At 38.2% G+C, this 26,785-nt stretch overlaps 1 protein-coding gene across 2 annotated transcripts; it reads right to left on the bottom strand.

Annotated features, from left to right (window-relative positions):
* Positions 1-410: 410 nt before the first annotated feature.
* On the bottom strand, positions 411-25,920 carry LOC125809128 (uncharacterized). Of its 2 annotated transcripts, none has more exons than XM_049488766.1 (19): positions 24,486-25,920; positions 20,872-20,957; positions 20,275-20,658; positions 19,785-19,868; positions 19,251-19,631; positions 15,062-15,122; positions 6,965-7,091; positions 6,771-6,856; positions 6,445-6,690; positions 6,017-6,264; positions 5,667-5,885; positions 5,367-5,594; positions 5,216-5,269; positions 5,031-5,096; positions 4,805-4,945; positions 4,661-4,714; positions 2,717-2,776; positions 1,092-1,484; positions 411-945 (listed from the first exon to the last, which is right to left on the bottom strand). In XM_049488766.1, the coding sequence occupies exons 1-19, from the start codon at positions 25,813-25,815 to the stop codon at positions 778-780; spliced, it is 4,416 nt and encodes a 1,471-aa protein (XP_049344723.1). In that variant the 5' UTR covers positions 25,816-25,920; the 3' UTR covers positions 411-777. The 2 variants fall into 2 exon arrangements, with proteins under 2 accessions (XP_049344723.1, XP_049344724.1); XM_049488767.1 differs by having other exon boundaries at positions 6,771-6,805.
* Positions 25,921-26,785: the final 865 nt, after the last annotated feature.

The raw sequence follows: 26,785 nt of genomic DNA, 5'->3' as shown, positions 1-26,785 counted from the left end.
CTCCAAGCACCTCCAGAGGACAAAACAAGATATCAACAGAGAACTAAATATTACAATAGCAGAAAATAGATGAGTAGAGATTTTGTCAAAAGAGTCTAAACATCATTCTCACCAGCAATTTCTCACAAATCAATAAAAGACGCAGATGACGAGAGAAACTGAAAATGAGAGCACAAAGTATAAAACATTAAACAGAGTAAAGTAGCTTCCATAATAAGGATATGAAGCGAAGGACGCAATGCCACAAACTCATATCAGACTGCTGGGTAGTAAGGCGCGGCAATGCACAAAATCCACTAATGAGAACAATGAAAAACTCCTAGATTCACACAACAGCAGCTACCTGAAACCGGTACAAGAGAACACTAAAAGAATCTCAAACTATGATGATAAATTTAATAACTCATTGCTCTGCGCTAATTGCTATCAATTAATATTGCAAGAATATTTACAATAACTTTACAAAGCTTGAGTAGTAGGGGAGATCTTCTAACTACTGTATACAATTACAAGAAGCAGAGCTATTGCCACCAATCAGCTCACAATAAACAACCATTGTGGCAGAGCCATTCAAACCACTTGAAGATCCACTGTACAGTAAGTAAGCTCTGAATATACAACAATCAAACCTAATCTCGATGGCTCCTGGAAGGGCGCTTGTTGTCATCATCTTGTCTTTAAATAGGGCATCCTTCCCGATGGTTCAGATAAAAATGGTGTACCAGCAGCAAAATGCCAGACACATGTGCCAAAATCCTACAATTACTCGGCCTAAACCTATCCATCAGGATCCAGTGGTTCTCCAGAACACTCGTCTGGAGCAGCTTCCTCCTCCTTAGGAAGACACCGGATTGGGACATAGACGTACCCTTTAGGTAATCGCTGGTTCTTCACTGAGGCTTGATCTGAAGTCATTACCAGCTCTTTCTCAAAAGTTTCCATATGCTGTTTATGCAACAAACTGGTTAGGACTGAAATTCCAGCTAAAAATATGCATATCAAATATTTAACCAATACATCCAACTAAAAGCATGGATATTCCCTGTTACGAAGTATGTCATTCTAATAAATCAGATCAAACATAACTCTACCTTTCTGTATCGCAATCGCATGTCCCCGTGATCTGTAGAAATGGAAGAAGCTCTATATGGAATTTGCTTCCCAGAAAATGACGCTCGTGCAGTTTTTTGTGTGACAGGGTTGGGTGATGTAGAGCTATCATCAGTCTTCTGATCATTGTCCATAGACACAGGAAACTTAATGCGCCGTTTTCCTGCTACAGCACTGTCTACCGTTATGTCATCGGATCTTTGTATTGTTTCACTGCCTGATTTATAGCCATCAGTGTAGCCTTTAATGGAAGTCGTAGTAGCTGAATCTGAACTAACATCAGGTTGGAAGTAAGGGTGTCGAGTCAGAGCAGATAAAACAGCATTGTCTCTACTAGAAGCCAGAATATCATGTGAGCAAAGAATTACTTCACGCTGCAAATCAAAGAACCGTCCATCAGCTATGACACCAGAAGAACATATAGCATAAAAGAAAAGAAGCTGAACCCTTCCCCCTTCTCAAGCATGGAAACCATATCATCATATATCTGCCAGGTAACACATACACCAAATAGCAGATAGACGTTCACCTGCTAAGTCCCACTACGATATAAGGAAGGAAAAAAAGGACCCTGTAATAGAGGATGCAAATCCACTTTGAAGCTATTTCTCATGGACATTTCTCACAATGTTTCTTCCTACCATGGTTCTTCTTGGTGTAAAGAGGAATTAGCTAGTGATTCAGAATCCATGGGTACAATTATCTCCACTCTCAATGTGCCTATGATGTAGTGCCTGGTGGGCTGTTAAAATTGACTAAACAAATGCTCAACTTTATAACTACGTAAAATGACAAAGTATAATGATGACGTATTATCCACCTTAATTCATTTTTTTAGTCTTCATAACCTACTCCCCTTTATTTTAGTAGGCGCCAGTCTTCATCCTAGTGATTGGAATTTCTATGCTTAGTCTTTTGTTAGTGCAGTAGCAATAAATGCAAGAATATTTACTTCCATAATCTCATCTGTTTTTACTTCTTAATAACTCGGGATTAGGAATGGAGACAGTTATTCCATCTATTTTGATATTGAAAATCAGATTAATTGCCGCTAAACTACCTTATTATGTTAATGCACCTCCCAATGATACATAAAAAAGGTATTCCTGGGCCACTGATTAAACACATCAAAATCCATACTGTGACAGATAGAACACTGATGTGAAGGTAGTATTACCATTGTAAATATACGTAAAAAGGTATTTCTGGGCCACTCATTAAACACATCAGAATCCATACTATGATAGATAGGACCCTGATGTGAAGGCCGTATTACTGTTGTAAATATTCATGCACACTTATGCAATATCTATAAATAATACTCAACTTCTCTCAAATAAAATATTTCTTCTTACCAAGAAAACAATTGATTCACATCAAACGAAAGTCAATGCAGTCATAAGATTGCAATACTACAAGACACCGTCCTAACAATATCTAATAAATGGAAAAAGTAAATAGTGTGTACCAGCAATGTAACAAAAGTGATGAGTTTGACAAGGCAGCGGCTAATAGTGAGATCAACCAGAAAAAATGCAAGAACAGTATTCACGACTATTTATGCCATATAATCTGCAAAGAGTGTGGAAAAGAAAACAAAGGCTACCTTCAGCTTCTCTCGCTTGACAATTCTTTCGCATAACAGCCGTAATCGCTCCAATTCAACCTGCACAGGAGGATTTGATAGGATTAGGATCTTTGGCCATTCTAAAAACAAAAGTATGTTCATGCTGGTAATAGACAGAAATAGAATGCTTCAATATCATATTGCAAACAGTAACTCATAACTGCAGCATATAATGAAAACGAGCTTCCCAGACTGGGAATAACCACAAAGGATTTACGAAGCCAAGACATAACATTCCCACTTCAGAATGGCACCCAAACCCTGAATACAATGTTATTACAAGTTCCCTAAAAAAAGGGGTTGGGGTTGGGGTTTGGGGGGGGGGGGGGACAACAGGAAAACTCTAAGTACTCATTTTACTTTGATTTCAACTCCATGTTCTGAAACAAGCCCAACAGCAGGAAGTAATGAAGAGGTGATTCACCTTCCAGGTCTCAAAGAGGATTTTAATCGAATCACTCATTTTCAGCAAAAACAAAAAAGGAACAATGATCAAAATTTCTAGGACCCTATTCAACTACTTAAACATCAATGGAAAATTTGCAAGTTACAGCCTGATTCAGGTTCAAATATTATCCAGTAAATGACTGAATTCAAAATTCCAGTATGCTACCTGAGCTAACCTACATCACACAAAGGTAACTTGTTCACAAAGCAACATTTCCCCTGTAAATGATATCATTCCCCTTTTAGATTTCATTAGCTCCCTCTCAATGGCTTAACAGCCTAGCGTTTTTGCTTTAGGTTTTAACTCCCAGAACCTAAATGTTTTTTGTTGCCATGGAATTAGAACCTATTTCTCTCTGTAAATTCTTGCATCTTCTTGATGCTTCTTAATACAACCTCTTAATTCATCAAAAAAAAAAAGAGAAGGGTTGCACACAATTTCTACTTTGGCATGGTTTGTCTAATTGCTTGTTTTTTTTTTAAAATGGTAACGATGTATTATATCACAAGAGTACATGGGTTGTACTCAAACCTTATATACAGATGCACTCTAGACACTCCTACTCTATTTCTATAATGAGTCTAAAACATCATCTATAGAGGCAGTGTCATTTGAGTATAATTGATTACACCAAAAACATAACAACAAAATGCAGTTTAGTTTAACATCCTGCACACTATTTTCTATGCCTTCAAAACATCTGGAATTCCTTTCTTTCCAGATTGCCCACCATATTGAAGCAGGGATAATTCTCCATCTAGGTTTGTCTAATTGCTTGTGTTTCATATTTCTTCGGTCCAGCTGAATTTTTATAGATTCTCTACTTTGAAAGTATTAGTTTGTTTCCAGTAACTTATATGCTCATGCATCTGTATATTAAAAAGACTTCAAACACGTCTCACTTCCAAACGGTCTCTTCTTTTGATACATTCTATGCTAATAGGTTATTGATAATGCTAAGCAGAAACCAAATGTAGTAGCAAAAATAGCTATTCACAGTTATAAGGACAAAACAGCAAGTGAATAACTAAAGAGGACTACAGTTCAAAAGGTCAAGATTGGGGATCCTTTCACCTATCCTTTCTTTTTTTTTTGAAACTGGGGATCCTTTCATCCATTACAACCCAAACAGTCTCCAATTTCTAGAACCATCACCAGGTCACTTTGCCACCCTCTTAAAGAGTAACCTATTGCTAAGTAAACATAGGAATATTATATTGAACTGGTAATATTAAGTCTCAATTCTCCAATTTAAACTTTCAATGTAGAAGATATCTATGTCCCATCTCAACCATCAACTTTAAGTAAGAGCACTACATCAAATAGACTATTTAGTTTTAGCACAGAATCAATTAGCCATGGAGATGAAAAACTGAATAAGAAAAAGAAGATATATTATATGAAACGAACAGGACAGCAAGACAACTGCTGCAAATTGAAACATGATAAATAATCAGGTGAATATCATCACTTACCCTGACTTGCTTCAGACTCTTCAATTCTTCCACCCCATGTCTCTGAGTCTCGGACTGATCACATTTGACACAAAATGAGCATACGACACAGTAGTAGTCATTAAAGAAACTTGCAATCATTCCACTAACAAAGACAAGACCAACCTTAAGTCTCTGTTCCAAACTATGTTTATCGCAATAAGCTTTGTGCTGCAGCTTGCCACCATTAGTTCTCATGCTTAAAAACAAGCCAGCACTTCTAGCACAAGAGGGATGGAATGTGCTCTGACAGTGACCATAACTACACTGCAAATAACAAAAGCAGAATTTAAATAAGCAGACTAAGCTTAACACAACATCAAAAGGAAAAAGGCCCTTCCACATCTTCTACCTTAGTGCATACACCTTTTCTCCGCTGGCAAACAAGGCAGACATCATTACCCTTGGGGACAGTTGCCTGTCATTATCACAATAAGTAATACAGTAACTATTACAGTGACTATCATGGTCCAGCTTTCCAGACCTAAACACAACCGAAATGAGCAAAAGACATTCTTAATTCTGTTAAACACATACCAGACCCTCAATTGGATGTACTTGTCCTCTTCTGAATGTTGATTCAAAGGCCCACTACAGAAGAAACAGAAATTAGAGCAATCATCAATGCAATAAATATATAGAGCTAGTGCGGAATGATGAATACTCAAACATGAAGATCATAATTTACTTCAGCACAGAAGGCGTGAACCCATTGACCATCATCTGACTTTCTAAAAGCACCAGCAGTACCGCCACATAACTCACATTCTGCGACAAAACAAGGTTTCTCCTTCTCCCAAAGATGAGAACCTTGAGCTCCAGAGCCCCCAGATGACAATAATTCCTCGCATAGTTCACAGTACCAAGGACCTGTTGAGTTTCTTACACTTCGATAGCAATCCAAGTGAACAGCAACCTATGAACAAGGAAAATTGAACTTAGGAAAAGATTAATTAAGGATCAACACAGTTGGAGTAGCGCGTCCTACCTTACAGCTGGTACAAACTAAGATAGGATTTAGAATGGTCTCGGACCGTCTGCACACATCACAAGTTCTGGCATGGTCTTTCGAAATATCTGAACTTAGCTGGACAAGATCAGAGTTAGTTTCTGGTAATATGCGCATAGCAGTCGGCCTTGAAAGCGTCTCCTTGACCCGAGGATTCTGTTGGGAAGAAAGCCTAAGTCTTTCGTTGGTAGCATTAATCTTCAAAACATCCAGCACAGAGGGGAAAATACAAACACATTCAGTATGATGAAAACTACGACTGAAATTATGAAATAGTTGTTAATACTGCTTAAGTGACTCATAAGTCCTAACATGAATAGATTTACAACCTCCTGATGCACAGATTCTTCTATATTATCTTTCCTCAATGATGAAATCCTAGACGATGCAGCAGCTGCAGCAGTTGCAGCAGCCAGTACAGTCTGTGCCTCCTTATGTCGTTTTTCTTTCCTTCCTTGCTTTTTGGCTTCCCTAAGCTCATAAAGATACTGGCTAACTAACACAGCATCCCATTCTCGTTGCCTAGCAGCATCAGTCTCCTGTTGGAGACTATTCACAACCTTAACAATTAAATTATCTGCAAAGAAATTAAATGAGCATTAGTTAATTCAACAACAATATCCATGAGTTTTAGCGCATGTAAAAGCACAACAATAGGTGCAAGTTATAGTCTGTGGTCCTCAGACAACACTCACAACAGAAGGTAGCAATAATGTTAACATGCACGATATTAAGAAAGGGGGATTATAGAAGAGACCACTAAAACGTTTCCTTGCAACAGCATTACAAAGCAGTCTGTGCTGGTAATAAACGAGCTCTCCTTCCACCTCATCTGCTGGTGAAAGCTCCAGCAGGCCCATAGCACTCGCCTTTACCAACTGTTCAGAGCAAGCACCATTCATTTTGAAGAGGTTGCCAGAAGTTGAATGTTGTGAATGTTGACTGCAGCAGATTCCTGAACTGGAAGATGCTTCAATCTGAGAAACCTCACCTTGTCTCAAATCTGTGAGCATGATAAATAACATGAATGTTTAATATATAAGTTACATCCTTAAGCTTTTACCATAAAATCACAAACATTACCATCCAAAGGGACCCCGCTCTCCATTTGCCTTAACCTATTTTGAATAAAAGGGTGAATGTGAGAGCTATGGAAAGTTTCCTGCTTACTGCATGAAGAAAATGTAAATGCTGGTAAAGTCCATTAGTTAACACATTTGTAGCCCCAAAAGTAGCCACAAGTCACAGCCAAAAGATATAAAATATAGAATGCTCACAGGACATCTGGTAAGTGATTGAAAGAAACCGAAGAACTAGTGCTACTCATATCAGCAACTGTCGCAAGATTCTGTACAGATAAAGCACCCTGCTCCACTTGACCATTGTCAAGGCAATGGATTGGCACTGCAGCCAAATTATTCACATATTAACTTTTTGAGGATGGCAAAAGAGCAGTAAAATATGCACAGTTAGTGCTTAATACTAGTTCGTCAATGACATTCAAACTGTTAAAGAAATGTACCTTGGGCCAATTCAACTCTAAAAGCTAAGCTCATGAGAGGAGGATTGCCCAAGGCCATATAAAAAGTCCATGTTCCCATCCCATAAGCGATGTGGCATTAAAACACCATCACCACCACCAAACACCCAAGACTAGACATTTGAGCATGGACAACAATCAACAAAAGACGGGTGGCCCAACATCAAAAACGATGAATTGGGGTGGGTCTTGCTTTGTCTCTAATACTATGATAAAGAAATGGACCTTGGGCCTAACTCAACCCAAAGCTAGCTCAAGGGGTGAAGATTGTTCAAGCCATAATAAGGAAACCCAGGACCTCTTCCATCACTGATGTGGGATTCTTCATTCATGACAGTCAGGGTGGTCTCTTTATATGGTCTTGTTGGAGTCTCACATCATTTTCGGGATGAGAACATGGACTCTGGCCTTGGGCAATCCTCCTCTCATGAGCTAGCCTTCAGGTTAAGTTAGGCCCAGGTCCACTTCATTAACATAAATTACCAAAATTGTTAAAGAAAACGCAACGACAGTCACCTTTCCAGATTTTATCATAAGTGGATTTGGTTCCCAACTCATAAACGACCATCGAAAAAATAAAGATGCACCTAGACTATCCCAACTCAACATCTAATGTGGGAAGATTCCCTAAGCAAATGTTGTGAATTTAGTTGGTAGTGACAGCCTTTGTAAGTTTTTATCAAGGACCCACCTGGCAAGGTCATGCATTAGCCTCACAAGTAACCACCTATTTTCCATGGTCCGAGACCCAAGGGGGAAAGGATAAATCCAATATACAAGAAGTATACGTGAGAAGATAGATAAACAAAAATCTCTTTTGCTTCCCTTTATTTTTTATTATCTTAAACCTATTAACCGTTGCACCATATTTTAGTTTCTCTTTAATATTTCATCTTTATTCTGGAAGAACATACTCTTTCAACAATATTATATGATAGATATGCTACTACATGAGTTTGACATAAAATAAATATGAATATATGATTTTGTCCAACTAAAATTAACTTAATCGTCATTAGTTATCATTTACAAAATTGGCCTAAATTTAGAATAAATTAAAATAGAATCAAGGCACACAAAGATGTGGCATAGCAGTCGATGAAGTTAGATAGAAGTGAACACCGCAGCTGGGGGCTTTATAAGCAAAACTTTCACTGGAAATGGAAATTACAAAGGAGCTGTTACAAACAACAAATGGATCCAACAAATCCAAGCTAAAGCTCCGAAGAAGAATTGCCTTCAGGGGGAGAATACTTTGCTCCACAGATGCTTGGTAGGAAGGTTTTCTGGTGAAGATGAAGCCCCTACTCGAAACGACGTGAGGAGATGGGCAAAACCAAACTTGGAAGGGAGTCCTCAACCTTCAGGTGTACGATTTGAATGGGTTCCTATTTCTGTTTGAGTTCCAGACAAGAAGAGACGCCGAACAAATCCTCATGGGGGAGTGGAGGAGACAAGGGCAGTGCCTAAACCTTGAGTGGTGGTCGCCGACCACATGTGCGCTGCCGGAAACCTTCAGGTTTGAATGGTTTTGGATCAGAGTGCTGGGTCTTCCATTGCATTTATGGAACTCAAAGATGATGAAAGAGATCGGGGATGCATGTGGTGGATGGCTTGAGAATGAAGAAGAAACTGAGCTGAAAAACCACCAAAGATGGGCAAGGATTAGAGTTAGGGGACCGAAAGAAAAGATCCCGACATCTATTGAAGTGGCTGACGGTGACCTCATCTACACCCTTCCGATATGGTGCGAGCTAAAAGATCCCGACATCTATTGAAGTGGATGACGGTGACCTCATCTACACCCTTCCGATATGGTGCGAGCTACCGGCACTATACCGGAAAAAGCAAGAGTGATTCGCCGCCTAGAGAGGTGGAGATTGAACCAGGATTCAGATCGTCAAACATCTTGGCCCAACGGTCAGAAGCTTTACACAAAAATGGGAGACTGGCAGATGGAGCAGGAACATCGAAACTCGATGTATATGAGAAAGGGGGAAATTCAGCTGACAGAAATCACATGGCTGGACACGTGAAAATTTTGAATTCACAGGACCACTGGGTGTGCCCTAGAAATCACATGCGTAGAGAGAATATAAGTGGGGCCCATGATTTAATTTCTGATGGCCTCTCAAATGGGCTCACTAAAGGAAAGCCCAATGAAATTCCTTTGAAGCCCAAAGACATCCCTTCTGCAGCCATTAAATCAAGCCCTGAAATTCTCAACTTTACAGAGCCTTTTATTGAAGCGATTATGGAAAAGAACATCCCAGAGAATCGAAACTCTGTGAATTTCGATGGAGCTAGAGAAATTGAGTTCGGCATGGGAGGGATCCCTTTAGCGAGGCGAGGGAGGGGAAAGAAGAATGGCAAGAAACAGAAACAAAAATTTAAAGAGGGAGATAATTTGGCTATACAGAAGACTGCTGAAAGCAAAAAACAGAGAACAGAGGAGGAGATAGATTTCTCTGATGCAATGGTCGTCATGTATGCAGATTCAGAACCGGTACCAATCCAAATTGATAGCAGCAATCAAGAAAGGGATGTTGAAGCTACAGCCAATGAATGGGTCCAAGCTAACATGATCAATTTGAGCCAGCACTTTGGAATTGACCTCAAAGGATGCCAAAAAGAAGCATGCGCCTTGTTGATGAAACTTGACCAGAGAACAGGGAAGGAAAAGATGTCAGGAGAGGGTCAAAAGAGCAACAATACAATCAACTCAATCCCAAAAGAAATTAGAAATTTAATTTTTGATGTGAATTTCAAAGATGGAGAACCGAGATCTAATGGGAGGACTCTATCTCTGAAACAAAAATGAGAGTAAAAATCCTCTCTTGGAATGTAAGGGGTTTAAACGGGGAGAATAAGAGGGAGCTTGTGAGAAAGCTACTGAAGCAATGGGGGACTGATATAATAGTTTTGGTTGAGACTAAATTGAATGGACAAATTGACAACATTCTACAAAGCATCTGGAATAATAGATGGGCAGGGGTACTAATGAAAGAGGCACAGGATAGTAGTGGTGGAATCATGATTTTATGGGACAAGAGAGTTTGGAGGGGGGAATTGCTTTTGGTTGGGAGTCTATGCTTAACTGGGAAATTCTCTGGAATACATGATGACTTCAATTGGTGTATTACTGCAGTCTATGCAGACTGTGATACAGTGATCAGAAGAGTGCTCTGGCAAGAACTTCTACAGATGAAAACTAGCATTAATGGACCATGGGTTGTCTGTGGCGACTTCAATGTCACCAGGTTTGCTTCAGAGAGAACAAACTGCAACAGGCAAAATGGTGCCATGACAGAATTCTCATCTTGCATTGAAGATCTAGAGATGGTAGATCCTCCTTTATTTGGAGGATCTTTCACTTGGAGAAGGAGGGGAGGATCATAATTGTGCCTCCAGGATCAACAGATTTCTCCACTGTGCAGAATGGGGAGAAAATTTCACTCAGATAAATCAATGTAGTCTTCCAAAGATTGCTTCTGACCACAACCCAAGCATGCTGTCTTGTGGTGATGAAGGGTGGAGAAAATCATATTTTAAATTTGAAACATGGTGGCTAAAAGTTGAAGGTTTCAAAGAAAAAGTTAGAGAGTGGTGGGAATCCTTCAATGTGAATGGAAGACCAGGATATATTCTGGCCGAAAAATTAAAGATGCTGAAAGCAAAGCTTAAAGAATGGAGCAAAACCAATAAGGGAAATTGGAAGCAAAGGAAGAAAGATATCCTGAGCCAAATCTCAAGCTGGGAAACAATTCAGGAACAAAGGCCACTCACTGACGACGAGTTGATACAGAAGACTCACTTGGGTATGAAATTTGAAGAAGTGGCAAAGCAGAAAGAGATAGCTTGGAAACAGAGATCTAGAATCCAATGGCTAAAAAAAGGGGACAAAAATACTAAATTTTTTCACAGGATTGCAACCTCTCATAAAAGGTTCAACTCAATGGAACAGCTGGAGGTGGAGGGTGAAATCACTAAGGATCAAATCAGGATTAAAGAAGCAGCGCAGGAATTCTATAAAAACCTCTAAAAAGAGACTGAAGGGTGGAGACCTGATCAAAGAATATTAGATGTTTCAAGAATTACTGAAGAGGAGCAGGTGTGGCTGCAAAGACCCTTTGAGAAGGAGGAAATTTTGGGAAGCTTAAACATGTGTGCAAAAGAGAAAGCACCTGGCCCTGACGGATTCCCAATGATGTTTTTCCAAACTTTTTGGACCCTATTGAAGGAAGATATCATCAAAACTATTCAGTTTTTTCACTCCAATCAAGTTTTTGAAAAGAGTTTTAATGCAACTTTTATTGCTTTAATTCCAAAGAAAGCGGGAGCCTCCAATTTGAAGGATTTTAGACCAATCAGCTAAGTAGGGGGTGTCTACAAACTCATTGCTAGGATGTTGGCTGAAAGATTGAAACAAGTGCTGGATAAATTGATCAACAAACATCAGATGGCTTTTGTGAAGGGGAGACAAATCATGGATGCTGCACTCATAGTTAGTGAATGCATTGACTCCAGAATAAAGGAAGGAAGCCCTGGTTTAATGTGCAAACTGGATATCCAAAAGGCCTTTGACCATGTAAATTGGTCTTTTCTCTTAAATATCCTTAGCCAAATGGGCTTTGGGGACAAATGGCTGAAGTGGATTGAGACATGCATCAAAACTGTCAAGTTCTCTGTGCTCGTGAATGGAGAACCTGTGGGTTTTTTTTAATCAGAAAGGGGACTGAGACAGGGTGATCCTCTCTCCCCTTTCCTGTTCATACTAGCAATGGAGGGATTTAATGCTATGATGAGGATTGCTACACAAAATAGATGGATCAAAGGCTTCAAAGTGGGAGGCAGAGGGGGGGAAGAAAGAGAAATTGGTCATATGCTCTACGCAGATGATACCATCATCCTTTGTGATCCTGTAGAAAAACAGATAAGCTACATTAGAGTGATATTGGTACTTTTTGAAGCAGTCTCAGGATTGCAAGTGAACTGGGGAAAAAGTAGTCTCTTCCCTGTGAATGAGGTACCTCAGATAAAAGAGATGGCAGGCACACTAGGGTGTAGTGTTGGGAAGCTGCCTACCACCTATCTAGGCATGCCATTGGGTAACAATCACAAAGCCTTGGAAATATGGGATAGTATTTTGGAGAAAACTGAAAAGAAGCTTTCTGGAAGGAAGGCTCAATATATTTCACTTGGAGGACGATTGATCCTAATAAACTTTGTTCTTGATTCTCTGCCCACTTATGTGATGTCTCTATTCCCAATCCCAGGAAAAGTAATGGAAAATCTGGATAAGCTAAGGAGAAAATTCTTATGGCAAGGCAACAAGGATGGAAAAGGCTATAGCTTAGTAAACTGGGAAACTGCTCTACTTAGCAAAGACAGAGGAGGGCTGGGAGTTAAGAACCTGAAACTACAGAATGAGAGCCTATTGAAGAAGTGGTTGTGGAGGTACACTGAAGAGAGAAATGCCCTCTGGAAAGAGGTGATCATAGCTAAATATGGTGAGTTAAACCCTTGGTGTACAGAGATCACAACATAACCTTATGGTGTGGGTGCATGGAGATCAATTAGAAACTTGTGGTCACAAATGGAGACAAATTTATATATCAAGGTGGGAAGTGGCACTAAAACAAAATTTTGGAAGGATGTTTGGATAGACCAATCCCCTCTTAGAGATCTCTTTCCAGATCTCTTTCAAATTTGTGGAAATCCTGATGCCAATGTTGGTGATTGCTGGACTGAACAGGGCTGGGATCTAGTTTTTAGAAGACTTCTCAATGATTGGGAGGTGGAAAGAGTGGCTGAGATATTAGGGATGCTAGGCGGAGTGACCATCAACGCAAATGCCACAGACAGGATGTTGTGGAAGCACAGCAAAGATGGCCTTTTCTCAGTCAACAGTGCTTACAGAAGAGGTCTCCAGGTGATGGCAGGGAGACCAAAACACCTCTGGAACTATTTTTGGAAGGGGGATATTCCTACAAAAGTGAAATGCTTCACTTGGCTAGTGATAAAGAGAGCTTGTTTAACACGAGAAGTACTTCAGAAGAAGGGTAGACAGCTGGTCCCTAGGTGTTTTTTATGCAATTTGACAAGTGAAACTAGCAGCCACCTCTTCTTGCACTGTAATTACACTGCTCAAATCTGGAATTTGTTCCTTAGCATCTCAAATCTGAATTGGACAATGCCAGAATGTACATCAAACGTGTTGAAGAGCTGGATAAGGAGAGGAGGTACCAAGAGCCAGAAGAGATGGTGGAGGTTAATACCATCATGTATATGGTGGTCAGTTTGGAAGGAAAGGAACAGTAGATGTTTCGACAATAGATCCAATTCCATACACAAGGTCAAATGGAATTGTATAGTATCTCTACTTTTTTGGTGTAAGCAGTTGTGTATAGTAGATACAGATCAAATTGTAGATTTGATAGGAAGTTTGTAATTGATACTTTTTGGTGGTGGACAGCATGCCCTTAATGCTGAAGAATACACCCTTACCAGTTTCAAAAAAAAAAAAAAAAAAAGACCATAGGAGACGAGAATTCATATCCCCACATAGGAAAATAGGTTAGGTGATTTCTTTCCACCTGTTTTTGCTTCTACTTTTGTAAGTAATTTGCATCTTCTTGATGCCTTCAATGAATTATTTAGTTCATCAAAAAAATATGTAGTGATGGCTGATACAGGAATGCATGTACCCAGTGAAATAGTTGAGGTGTACATAGATTTCCCAGACAGTGGCGTATGCAGGATTTTTAGTAAGATAAACAATTAATATAATGTGATAAAAACTATTTAAAATGTACTAATAAAACGTAAGTCAAGTAAACTACTAAACTTTCCTCGACGAGTTTTCATATTTGAAATGTATTGATAATAGCCTTATCGGAGAATGGAGATAGTACTAAGTACTAAATATTCTAGTGCAATTGGTTTAATTTAGCCTAATTAGATTATAAATAGGAAGTTGGCGGTTTGAATCCCTCTAAAATTAAACTTTTCTCTGAAAAAATGTTTCAAAAATAAAAGCCAAATTCGGCCTCATCGGGGCTCGAAATCGGGCCGCGCCTAGACGAATGACCATTACATTCGTGCTGCAAACCAATGAGCCAAGAAGCTCAGTTGTTCAAGAAGTGTCATTAACATTATTTATTCTATTTTTTAAGATATATAATACTAAAAAATTTCAACGAAGCAGTGTCGGTCGACACCCCACGACATAGGGTGGGTCCTCCCCTGTTCCCATATACTACTGTTATCTAAAAACTAAAATAGGCATTTCAGAAGATCCAACAAGATGACCAGATGTGACCTGAACATTTTTAAAGTTACCATTTTCAAAGATTCATTGCTTGGTGTCATCCTGCACATCACACTAAGCCAACTACCATGTAACGTTGTAACTCTACTCACCAAGGTTTAGGGGGGACAAAATCACCAAACTTTTTTGTCCCTGCGAGGACTCAAGCCATTATATTGATTCCAACCTCATTGGAAGCCAGACTATTTTTTCATTTTTTGTCATTTTAATTCAAAACTTCCATTACTAAACACCAAACCAATGTCAAAAGTATGTACACAAGTTGCTTATGAAACCATATCATTCATAGGTGTTTAAACCGTCTATCTCTACAATAGGTATTCTCTATTTGCCCACAAATATAAGTAAATAAAGACCTTTATCCATCTCAAGAATCTTGACAATTGATATCACATTTCAGCAAGATAATATATGAAAAAGAACAGTAATGCCTCTATGAAATATGAAGGTTAAACTACATATTCTTAGCATGCATACAAAAATCAGTTAATCTATAATGCAAACCTTCATCATCATTGGGATCGCCTGCTAGAGTTGCTTTTGAGGGAATAGTCGCGAGCATAACCTATACAGGAGACAAGATAAGAATGAACATTACCTCTAAACTATTTAAAAGCTACACCACTTAACAAGAACAAATGATCAATCACTGACTAAATCATTCAACAGGTCACAAAATCTAGGTGTCCCTTGAGAAGATCCAAATCATCAAAAGAGCAGCAAAGAAAAGAGTGGTCAGCAGAACAGAATACCAAACAAGTAAAGAAATATAAGATTATCAGAAGACTCAACCAAGATCTTTGCCAAATGGGGAAATTTCTGTTTAACCAGGTTCGAATGGAATTATTTCTCAAGTATTTTAAAAGCCAAATACCCACATTACGGATACCTAAGCAGGGAAAAAAATTACAATGGCAAAAAATGAGAATGTAGGCCCATCAGGAGAATTTCCCGCAGAGGTCAAAGGTCTCAAAATTGATCTCATCATGTTAATCCAGACAAGAATCATGAAGGTGCTATATGGAAAATGGTTGTGACATGTCCGCAACACATTTATTTTGGAAAATAGGGAAGAGCCGAGATGTATCTGTTTCTCGGAAGGCAACATCCATACAATGTGTGAGCCCATTGAAAGGAATTATCAAGAAAAATAAGAGTTCCAGAGATTGTGGACTGTATAGTTGAAAATGGCAATACGACACACCTTTGGTATGACCACCGGTGAACAGAAGTATCACTGAACAAGGAATCCCTATGTGTGTCCGCTCCACTGATAGTGAGATGATAGTATCCAACCAGATGAGGAACTTTCAAGGCATTTAGCGGGTGCGGGATTACAAGGTTCAAGAGGAACAAATAGGACTAGGGAAGGGAGGAAGTTCAATGGTTTTTCCAACAAAAAAAAATGCACCTGCAATATATAGGAAAGAGAGGAAAAGGCTGGGACAGATTGGAGAGGATCAAGGGAAGATGCTTCACAATGAGCTCCAATAACACGGGTTAAACTAAAGGGGCAACATGAGAGAAGTGTGGAAGGCAATGTGGAGTACTAAGGTGCCAAAAAGAATTGTTTTTTTAAAAAAAACTGTTAGCATTCAAAGAATTGGTCTCCTCCTGGTGAGCAGCAAAATATCCATTCCTTACTGATGTAGTTATAGGAACAGTGCTAGAGTTGTGGTGAATTGGTTACTGATGATAATTATAAATTAGGGTGAGAGATATCGTAAATTGGCCTCACATGTGCAAATTTGCTGGTAGGATAGAGATCAAACTATTGTTTTTCACTTTAAAAGACAGTCATCCAACCTGTGGGTCTTCACCTTTGTGATGTTCAACATGAGCATTACCAACATCAGTGGTGGAAACAGTCGAAATCTGACAATGCGAAGAATCAGAAGGAGAACGAAAGCTCCACTATACTTCTTCTTGACAATGAGGAATTAGAAATAGAAAATCATTATAATATGACACTTCTATTATTTTGGCTCTCTTCTACAACATATTTTCAAGCATGTCCTAAGCATTTTAAGATAATAATATTGTGAGGTAAGAGTACTTTTTAAGTAGTTTCCAAAATATTATTTCAAAAACCTTGAGGAATCACAATGCCCAAATTCCCAACAAGTATTGCATGCTCTAACCCTTGAATTTAAGACCCCATCGTCCTTTTCAGAATAAGGTATAAGAGAAAGAGTAACAACATAATATCACTATGCATCTTCAATGATATCTATCACTCATCACCAAGGCTCACATGTGCCTCTATTGAAGTGCAGATAACCAGAAGAGATGTCTGAAAAGAGGAAATAACCTTCCAAAGAAAATTGCATGACTCAAACTACATCTATAGCTAGCTACCATCAAATGTAAAAGACACTAATGGTTCCTACTCAGATTATCTTGTCCATGCTTAACAGCCAGCCCCCAACAACTTGAGCCCTAAGATCATGATACAAATCAGAATACTGTAATCATAAGGATATCATTCTACAGCGCTGCATTTCTGAGCCATGTCATCATATGCTCAATAGGTAACAACTTTTCACAACTTAGGTTCGCTCCTTTTTGCACCTTCAGTCTTTTCTGTCTTTCAGTTACCAAATTCACTGATTTTAATGTTTAATCTGAAATGCCTTATCAATGTCATTCATACCAAAGCCTAAACTGGAAAAAAAAAAGAACCTGTACTTTAGCAACTAATGTGCAGTTTCCTAAACCTTAACCTTAGCACACAACACATAGTCAATCTCAAATGAATGTCGTGTCAAAGTCACTCTCATGAAAGTTTGGCTTGTTTTTAGTTGATGCTTACCAAAGAAAGTATTCATCTCTACCAACCCCCCATCAAGCTGACGACAGGATTGGCCTTGCTCATTCGCTTGCTCGTTGACGAGCTGACGACGTGATGACTTGCTCATAGGCTAAATGCTCATATCAAAGCCAATCATGAAACTCTGGCTTCTTTTCGGTTAATGCTTACCAAAGAAAGTAAATCATCTCAACCAGCCTCCCATGGCTATCAAGTTGGCGAGAGGATGGGGTTTGCTCATTGTCGAGCTGACAAAAGGATGGTGACTGCTCATTGGCTTAGTGCCTACTTTGCCAAAAGGTGGCAGAAGTGCAACAACCTCAACCCAACCAAACTAAGGCCTCATTTGGTTGCACTTGATGAAGGTATTAATCTTAATCATTAAGATTTCAGTCATTAAATTTGTTTGTTTTAGAAAATGAAATAAAGAAAATTCCATGATAGATAGAGTCAACGGTACGACAAGGAGTAGCTGTATAGGTACCAGTTAGGGTGCCAATCTAGTATAGCACTGCTAACAGGACGGTCAGTCGATAGCAAAAGCAAAACTTCTCACATCTCTATTTTGAACATTTGAATCTTAATCATTAAGTACGTTTATTTGTTTTTTTAAAATTTTGCAAGCACTTTATGTGTCTAAAAGATCTGAATGATCAAGATCATGAAACAAGTAGGAGTTTGGACATGCGAATTGGATCATGGTTTAATTCAATGTTAGGACATGCGACTTGGAATCGAGATTTCAAATTGTAAATTCTCCCCCAAAAAAGAATTTGAGATTTCAAATTGTGATTTCAATTTTTTTTAAATGTAAAACATGACCCATAAGTTAATATTTTGCAACAAAAAAAAAACATGTTTGGCGTGAAGAGATTGTTTGTACCATGTCAAAGGATTTATATTAAAGAATACCTATTTACTACTATTGTTGACTAGTGGATCTTAATAAACTAATGTGTATTTGGAAGTTTGTAATCCCAAACATTTATTATATTTAGAAGAGGAACATGGAGATATGCACTTTATAAAAGCGGCACCTTAGACATACTAATATCTTATTTATGAACTATGGTTTACTCATTTGGTAAGATTGTCTAAAAATTGGAATAATTTTGATATTTTTCACAACTTGTGATGTCTTCATGTTTATGAGAAAAATACAACTTAAGAGATCCAAATTGCATATCCAAACAAAACTTTAACTTCAAATCAATCAGATTTCAAATCATGTCCATACATGCCTTAGTATCATTTAGATGTCTGTTCAAAGGTCTCTACAAAGATGGCATGCAGCTCATCACCACTCTATCCATCTTCACCTCTAACTGCCACCATTGTCATTGCCCAACATTGTCAACCACCACCACCGATCACCAAAACCACAATCCCCACCAATCACCAAAGTGACACATAGTGAGTTGTTACAATCATTTACAATCATCACCACCAACCACCATTATAACTGTGATATAATGTTTTTAAAATATTTTATTGATATAGTATAGATTAATTTAGTATTTTATTTAAATTGTATATTCATTGAGCTTTAATAAAGACAAGTTTTATATATTCAGATGTAGAGAAAACAAATAGTCATAATTATGTAGTGCATCTTAATACATCATCTTAATGTTCAAACATCTAAAATCTTAATATTTAGATATGCATTCAGATTCATACATCTCAATCTTAATGAAAACAAATGAGGCCTAGAGCAACCAATATGTTTGGTTTAATTGTAGACATGGAAGAAAATCAAATAGTTAAGGTAGCCTATAACCAACTCAGTAAAACTGATCTCATATCACATGTTATTTGACTGATCTCATAATTAAATAATCAAGATCTACAAAATCATAAAATATTTATGAGTATTTATCATACCTTCTGTACACCAGCAGACAGAAGCTCTCTTGGACAACTTGAATCTTCCCTTCCATTCACACTAGCTTTAGCACCATCTGCTGCTACTCCATCAATGTTTACTGTCTCCTTAGATGAATAAAGTGATTCACCATCTTTCACAACCCTGACATTGTTTTTGGTTCTTCTTCGAGGTGGTACAGATTTCACGGGTACGAAGTCCGTAATCTCGGGTTCGGTTACTCTAATGGAATCCAAATCATCCACCACGCCAGCCCCAACTTTTGGGGCTTTTGTGGATTTAATTTTGACTTTTAAAGTTCTATGTAAACTTCCAATATAAGCATGATTCTTCAACCACTTAGCTACCTTGGACCGTATGTCAGGAACCATTTTACCATCCTGCAATTAGCAGAATTGTAGATCAAGAGAAGTATCAGTGTATTATCAAAAAGAAATCAACTCATCTTCAAAAGAGACAGAATTCTTGAGTTTCTTATCATGTTCATAATACACGAAAAGTATAGAGGAGAATACTAGAACAAAGAATATTACATTGAGCATTGAGGCCAACAAATCTGAAGGTACACCAATCTCCACAGCAACATCTTTTACATCAACCTTTTTCTGCTCTATTAACTACAAAAAAAAGAATGAATATATTCAGTATTTTATAAATTTAAATGGCATATAAAACTAGAATCAAAGAAGAAAAAAACGTTCTCCAGATTAAAAGTACAGATACCAAATCTTGTGGGGTATATACTTCCAGAACAAAATCAGTCACCCATGGTCAAACAGACCATCATATCTTATTTAATTTTCATATTGACAGAATCTGATATCTACGTGGACATTTCTGCACTCCAATGGGCATTCATTGAATTGTGTTAATACACAGAGTATATATACCCGAGAAAACCACACATGCAATGATGCAAAGACTAATATATCGGTGTATCATTTCATCACAGTTTTCAAGATTTGCCAACATGATCTATGAGTATGTGAATGTACAGTTGCTACTTAGCCTAGATGACAATACCTTTTTCAATATCATGGTGAAATCTACTGGATCAGCCACATCACCATCTTTGTTTTCACACAAGTCCCTATTAACAGGCTGCTGTGAAACACCGTATTCTGTTTGGTGTCTAAGATTCAAGCCCTTCTCCAGCAGCCCTTCCTGTTGCAATCCATCATCATTCAACTTATCTAAACCTGAGATGGAACTGTCCGTGTGCAACACCATTTTGTCTCCATTTCTTAAGCCAAGCTTTAACTTGTGTGGTTTGGCTGTGACTGACGCAGCCAACTGATTGTTATCTGTGGAGCAAGAAACAACGTCTACTGCAGTGCCTTTACCTTGTTGACTGCTACTGCTGATCTGGAAATCTGAATGCTTCGAGCAGAATGCACGTAATTCAACCTAAAAGCATTGGAAATAAGTAGGTAAAGAGTAACAAGGAAGACACTTTAAATCAACATGATGTTACAAAATGAAGGATCAAAGTACATTTAGTATAAAATAACATCAATTCGAAAACCGAAAACAGAAAAGGACTATCAGTTCAATATTACGGTTAAAAAGAGCCACGACAGGAAGAATAAGAATTTTCAAAACCAGAAAACAAGAGCTCACATCATCACATCCAAGTTTCCCCCATATCTCCATTCTGTGGCTTGCTTCCCTGGCACATATAGGATGGAAAGAAGTCCTACAAGCTCCTACAATCATTAAGAAAAGAAGTTAACAAAGCACAAGCCCTGGAAGTCTATAGAAATAGAGTAGAACGAATGATTTTGTCAGACCGAATCTTTCAGTTTATTTGGTTTTCCTTCTCTCTCCAAGCAATGTACATGATAGGAGTTTTTTAGAAGAGGGGCAAAGGTAGACTCATAATGCAGTTTTTTTTTATATTCCACCTCTACAAGACTCACTATCAAAATATTTAGCAATGTCACATGAAACTGGACAAATTTAATCACCAATTGCACACAAAATTCAGTGTCTGACTAAGCCGGATAGAAACTAAATTGTCTCAGTTGCTGAAATTGCATTGCTGTGCAAATAGTTTGCCTTGGTAGTTTGAAATTACATTACATCATTGATCAAAAACTCTTCTAAGGATAGCAAACCATGAGAGTATTTTTACAGAAAAGGCATGTAAAACGCCATCTGCAAAATGTGCGCTTCAGTGTCGTCAGTAAAGCTCTAAAACAAAAACTTTTCCTTGTGAACGAATGTTTTCTGCAGCGATGACGCTAAACAATTAGTATTTAATTGTACTGTGAAAAAATCAATTTCTTTGTCCATAGATTGCTATTCATACTTATATTTATTAGCCTTGGACTAAACATATATATATTTGTATTTTTTTTCTATTTGCGCCTTCTTTCCATTAAAGCCCTCATTTTATTTGTGGTTTGGACTTAAATCCCCATCCGGACCTTAGCTTTTTGGCGCTTCTCGCTTTGGACAACACTGGTCTACCACATGGCTAGCAAAGAGCACGTCTATAACATCTGCAAAGTTTGAAGGCAAACTTGACACCTTTCCCACTTATTTCCTTTCACTCATTGTTTCATCTTTCAAAACAAAAAAAAAAACACCTCACAGAGCCACCTTCTAGGCAAAAACCACCACAAAATAACTCCTCGACCCCCCCTCCCTTTTCTAAAAACAACACTAGCAAAAAAAGAGAAAAGGCAGCAAACTCTCACCATCTCTCTTTTCTCACTCCATTGCCAGTATACAACAAAAGCATTGGCCTCTCACATCCATTCCACAGATCCTCCATAACCTCATTCATCCACTGGTCCCGATCGAATTTTCGGACACCCCAAAAAAATATGAGGTGCTGGGAACTGGTTCAAAAGGGGCCAAAAATCCACTAGTAACCCTCTTCCACTCTCCTTTCTTGCCCCTGTCCAGAACCCTTCTAAGAAAATGGCCACGTGAGACCCACGAAAAAAGCTCCACTAGAGACCAAACCCAAAAACAACAACACCCCTCACCATCACCTGTGGTCCCTCACCCCTCACATGAAAAGTACCACTTGCCGACCAACAAGCACCATATATCATCACCGTTCCCTACCAGTGGCCTTCCCCAAAGAGAAAAAAATCGTCAACTACCTTCTTACTACAATAGAACCCACCATAGGAAACTTTCATCACCAAAAACAACCTTCATCAACCAGACCCACCAAAAAAAGGCACAAAAATAACAATACTAAGAACACCATCTTCGAATACATAGGTTGGAGATGGTTCGAGAAAGAACCTGAGTTAAGACGTGGATGATAAAAGGGGGTTGTTTAAAGGTGTTGGTTTTGCGGTGGAAAAGAGCTCTTGGATAAGGAAGTGATGAGGTGATTTTTCACCTTTTTGGAAGAGTGAATGATAAAAACTTGAAGGGAAAAAATAAAGGAAAAAGGGTAAAAGTTGTCCCTAAATTCTGCCAAGTGGTAGATATGCCCTGCATTAATAGTTAGCCATGTGAAGGAATCGTGGAGTCCAAGTTGCAAATCAAAATGATTAGATGCTAATCAGATCCAACTAATGCTCCATTTGCATCTAAGAGCATGTGTAGGCCAATTTATGTAACAACAAGAGCAAAGCTGGCCCTAACTATTCACAAGGCATACTTGGACCATTTCACTTAATTCAAGCACAAACTTGGACATTTTTTCAAACAGGGTAATGAGTATATATATCCAATACAAATTGATCATGATCATAAACCATCCAAGCTCAAGTTAACGATCTCAACTCCTTACTATTCTAGGACAAAGCTAAGCTCAAGTGCAGGCACATATGATATGATAATAAACAAGATTTCTCTAGTTAATAACTAGAAATTCACAATTATAAAGTGTCTTGAGTTAAACGAGAATCCTTGAGGAGTGGAAAATGGCAGCCACATATTTTTGCATTGCTCGGTGGTCGGACAAATTTGGACATTATTCTTCTATTGTTTCAAGATCACTATTGGTATTCCAAACACAGTCAAAGAGCTACTAAAACTCCAGGGGTATTAATAAACCATTAAAAAGGATTTGGTGCAGCGTTCTGTGTCTATATGTTGTAATACATGGAAGGAAAGAAATGTGAGATGCTCTAAAGAGAAATCATTAGTGTACAACAGCTTAAATACAATTGTTTATGGCTTTTGACTTTTTGGTGTAATCTAACACCAACATACCCAATGTAATCCCACAAGTGATGTCTAAGGAGGATAAAGTGTACGCAGACCTTAAACTTATAGCCTCTATTCAACCATCTACAGCATCTCTACCTCTAGGGTAGAACCTACTTTGTGGGTTTACACTGGGTATGTTCTTGTTGTAATCTCTGAACCATCTCAACAAGAAGAAACTACTACAGATCCCCTTCAAATTGCAGAAAGTCTTTGCGTGGTTGACACCAAACAAATTCTCATCACTGAAAAGAAAGTTCTCTACATAGAATGATGTAACCAGTAAAGCTATTCTAGGGACTGCTTAGAAGTTTATCAGCAACTACAGCTTCAACTTTGGCCTGTAACCTATATATTTACTGATCAAAATTTCTGATCCAGTGACCTCCTCATATTCTAATGACCCAAATATATTTTTGCGAAAAGCACCCCAACTCCCCCCAGACTGAAAATGGGAAACAGAAAGGAAAGAGAAATTAAGACAAAAAAAGTATAATCTGCAGAAAGTTTCCACATTCTCTTAACCAATGGAAGTCAACAGCCCCAAGTACATTTCAGAAAAATAACAGGTATATCAAGTTCATAACTGAATCACATCGGCGTCGCTCTTTCCAGCTATCCTACATTGTAACTCCAAAGCCGTGTTTCAAGAAGAGAACATAAGGAAAGATCTACAACCTTTTTCATGAGTTGTAGGAACAGAGTAGACGAAGTGGAGAATGAACACGGCAATCAAAAAAGAATGAACACTGCAACCAAATAAGATTTATTTCTTCTTAATTCTTGCACAATTACAACTGATTGATAAAATAAGATGAAAGCCCAAGAAAATTGATATAAGTATATACAAGAATGTCAAATACGCAAACATTTTTTCTGTAAAAGAATACAGGATGAATTGTATATACACATGCCAACGAAGTCACTGACTATAAATAGAAAAACGTTTATCTATGTCAAATAGTAGCTTCCAATTAACCAAACCAAACATCTTCGAGAAAATCATCAAACGAAGAAATGCAGGAATGGTAAAGTAAGGAAGCAGCAAGACATACCATTACTGCACCGAACACACGCCCCATGCTTCACCTTGCACAGATAACAAATTAACTTCTTCCGTGTATCCTTTATGCCATCAACATTCATTATCGGCTCCATGATCCTAGTATTCTCAACAAATACCTCAGGCATCCACTGACAACAAAACAAGTGAACAAACTCCAGTCCAGAAGATTCTTCACTTCCCAGACCTCTTTTCCTACAAGGTTTCAGAGCACCACCGCTTTTTGGGCAAAGAACACATGGCTTGTCAATACTTACCGTCTCATTATTTTGCTTGCACCAAGAACACAACCAAGTGCCATCAACATCATCCTGCACACCATAGCATCTCTGATGAACAGGGATACTACAAGAACTACAAACAACCAGTCTGTTCAGCACATCACCATGGTCACCTAAACTGCAATAGTGACAAAATGAATCTGACCCTTCTACAGGGCGAGCAACTAGAAGCTTCTCCAACCCTGCATCTCCACCCAAAAGCTTCCTTTTCTTTGAAGGTCGTTCAGAGGCAATATATATCTTATTCCTAGAACCTAATAGCCATTCCAACCCACTGAAAGGCAAAGAGGGGGACGAACAGGGCTTCACATTTCCATCATTTTCTTCTTTAGGCAATTCAGTTTCCTTTCCTCCTTCACTGTCCACGTCCATAAATTGCTCATTCTCCTTCTCTTCTTTAGCCGTCACCCCACTATCATTCACTGCAGTGCCCACATTGTCAGATGTAGGAACGAACAATAATTTCTGATCATTACCCAAAAACTCGAAAGACCCAAGTTTAGACCATCTATCAATATCTTCCACAGATAATACACGAAAGTATTCCTCCACATCATCCCAGAATCCACTATTCCGACCCCCTTTTTGCCGCGAAGACGACTTCTTCTTAGTTTCAGTTCCTGAATGAGACTTCTTATGCCGTTTTCTACTATCAGAATTCTTATTTAACAACTGAGCTAAGTTATTAGGTAAAGTAAGGTGCAGAGTAGATGAAGAAGATGGCTGTGACTGAGAATTAGAATCCTCAGAATCAAAAGGACAACGTAGAGACAAAGCTTTTCTTGCCTGTGTATAAAAGTCTATCCCATTCTCAATTTCTTTAGCTTGTTGTGGCAGTTCCGTAATTATCTCCAACTTTGAGGGCTTTTCTGTAATTTCGTTTTCCGAAACCCTAGGTACAAGAGATATTGAACATGGCTTCTTTTCCTCCCTTTCGTTAATCCTTACCATCATCTTCCTCCGCCGCTGACATCTCCCTCCACCATCACCACCAGTCATCGCCGCCGCCACCATCCACTTCCACAACCACCCTTGCAACATACATCACCACCACCACCGACAACCGGAAAACCTTAACAAATCTACAGCGATACAATACAGATAAACGCTCTGAGATTTGTAATTCGTATGGAGGAGGAACAGAGAAAGACGTTGTTGATGATGAGAGAGAAGAGTTCGTTCGTTCGTTCGTTCGTGCGTGCGAAATAGGAAAGCTAGGGTTAGGGTTTGTTGTTATTTTTATCGGGGCATGTTTTTTGGATCCGTTTTTTTTCTTTTTTGATTTGCTTTTCTTCTCTTTTTTTTTGGAAGAATCGGGATTTTCGGATGAACGTTAGAGAGAGAAGTGTGATGTTTTAATTTTAGTTTCGGTTTTAAAGTAGTTATAAATATAAAATATAATAAATATAGTTGGGGCTATTTTTTAAATAAGAAAAAGACGTGGCAAATGGCATATAGTGGGTAGGAGGGACGAATATTTTTTTTGACCTTTTTGCATGAGAATTCGTATCGGATTCTTTAATTTTACCGCCTTTAATATTAATAATAATAATAGGGTTGGTTGGTTGGTTCGCAAATTAAGTTATCACGAAATTATAATTTTTTGTAATATTAATCTATAACTTTAATGAGATAATATTGTTAACCTTAAAAATATACCGTTGAATTTATATATGAGGTAATTTAAAGATTATGTGAATTGGATTGATTCAAATAACGAAATACGTAAGTAAGTAAAATTTCGTGTAAGAAAAAAAGCTTACGATAAAATTTGAATATGATAATATAAAGTAAAAATAGCAATGTGCTGATTTGATTCCAATAAATCCACCATAGAATTTTTTTTGAACGAACTTGATGAATGCTCAAAATTGACAAACAAAGATAATATTGCTAAAGAAAAATATGAGTAATTAGTTAAAGATTCGATGCAGTATAATTTGAAGATTGCATTGCTTGTATAATGATAAATTTTATGAATCTGATTGTCAAGAATGATTCTTTCTTAATT

Source organism: Solanum verrucosum, unplaced genomic scaffold (assembly GCF_900185275.1).
Source record: "Solanum verrucosum unplaced genomic scaffold, falcon-dt-bn FXZP01000062.1, whole genome shotgun sequence".
In the NCBI taxonomy this organism is placed as follows: Eukaryota; Viridiplantae; Streptophyta; class Magnoliopsida; order Solanales; family Solanaceae; genus Solanum; species Solanum verrucosum.
This window is presented reverse-complemented; position numbering and strand designations above follow the sequence as displayed.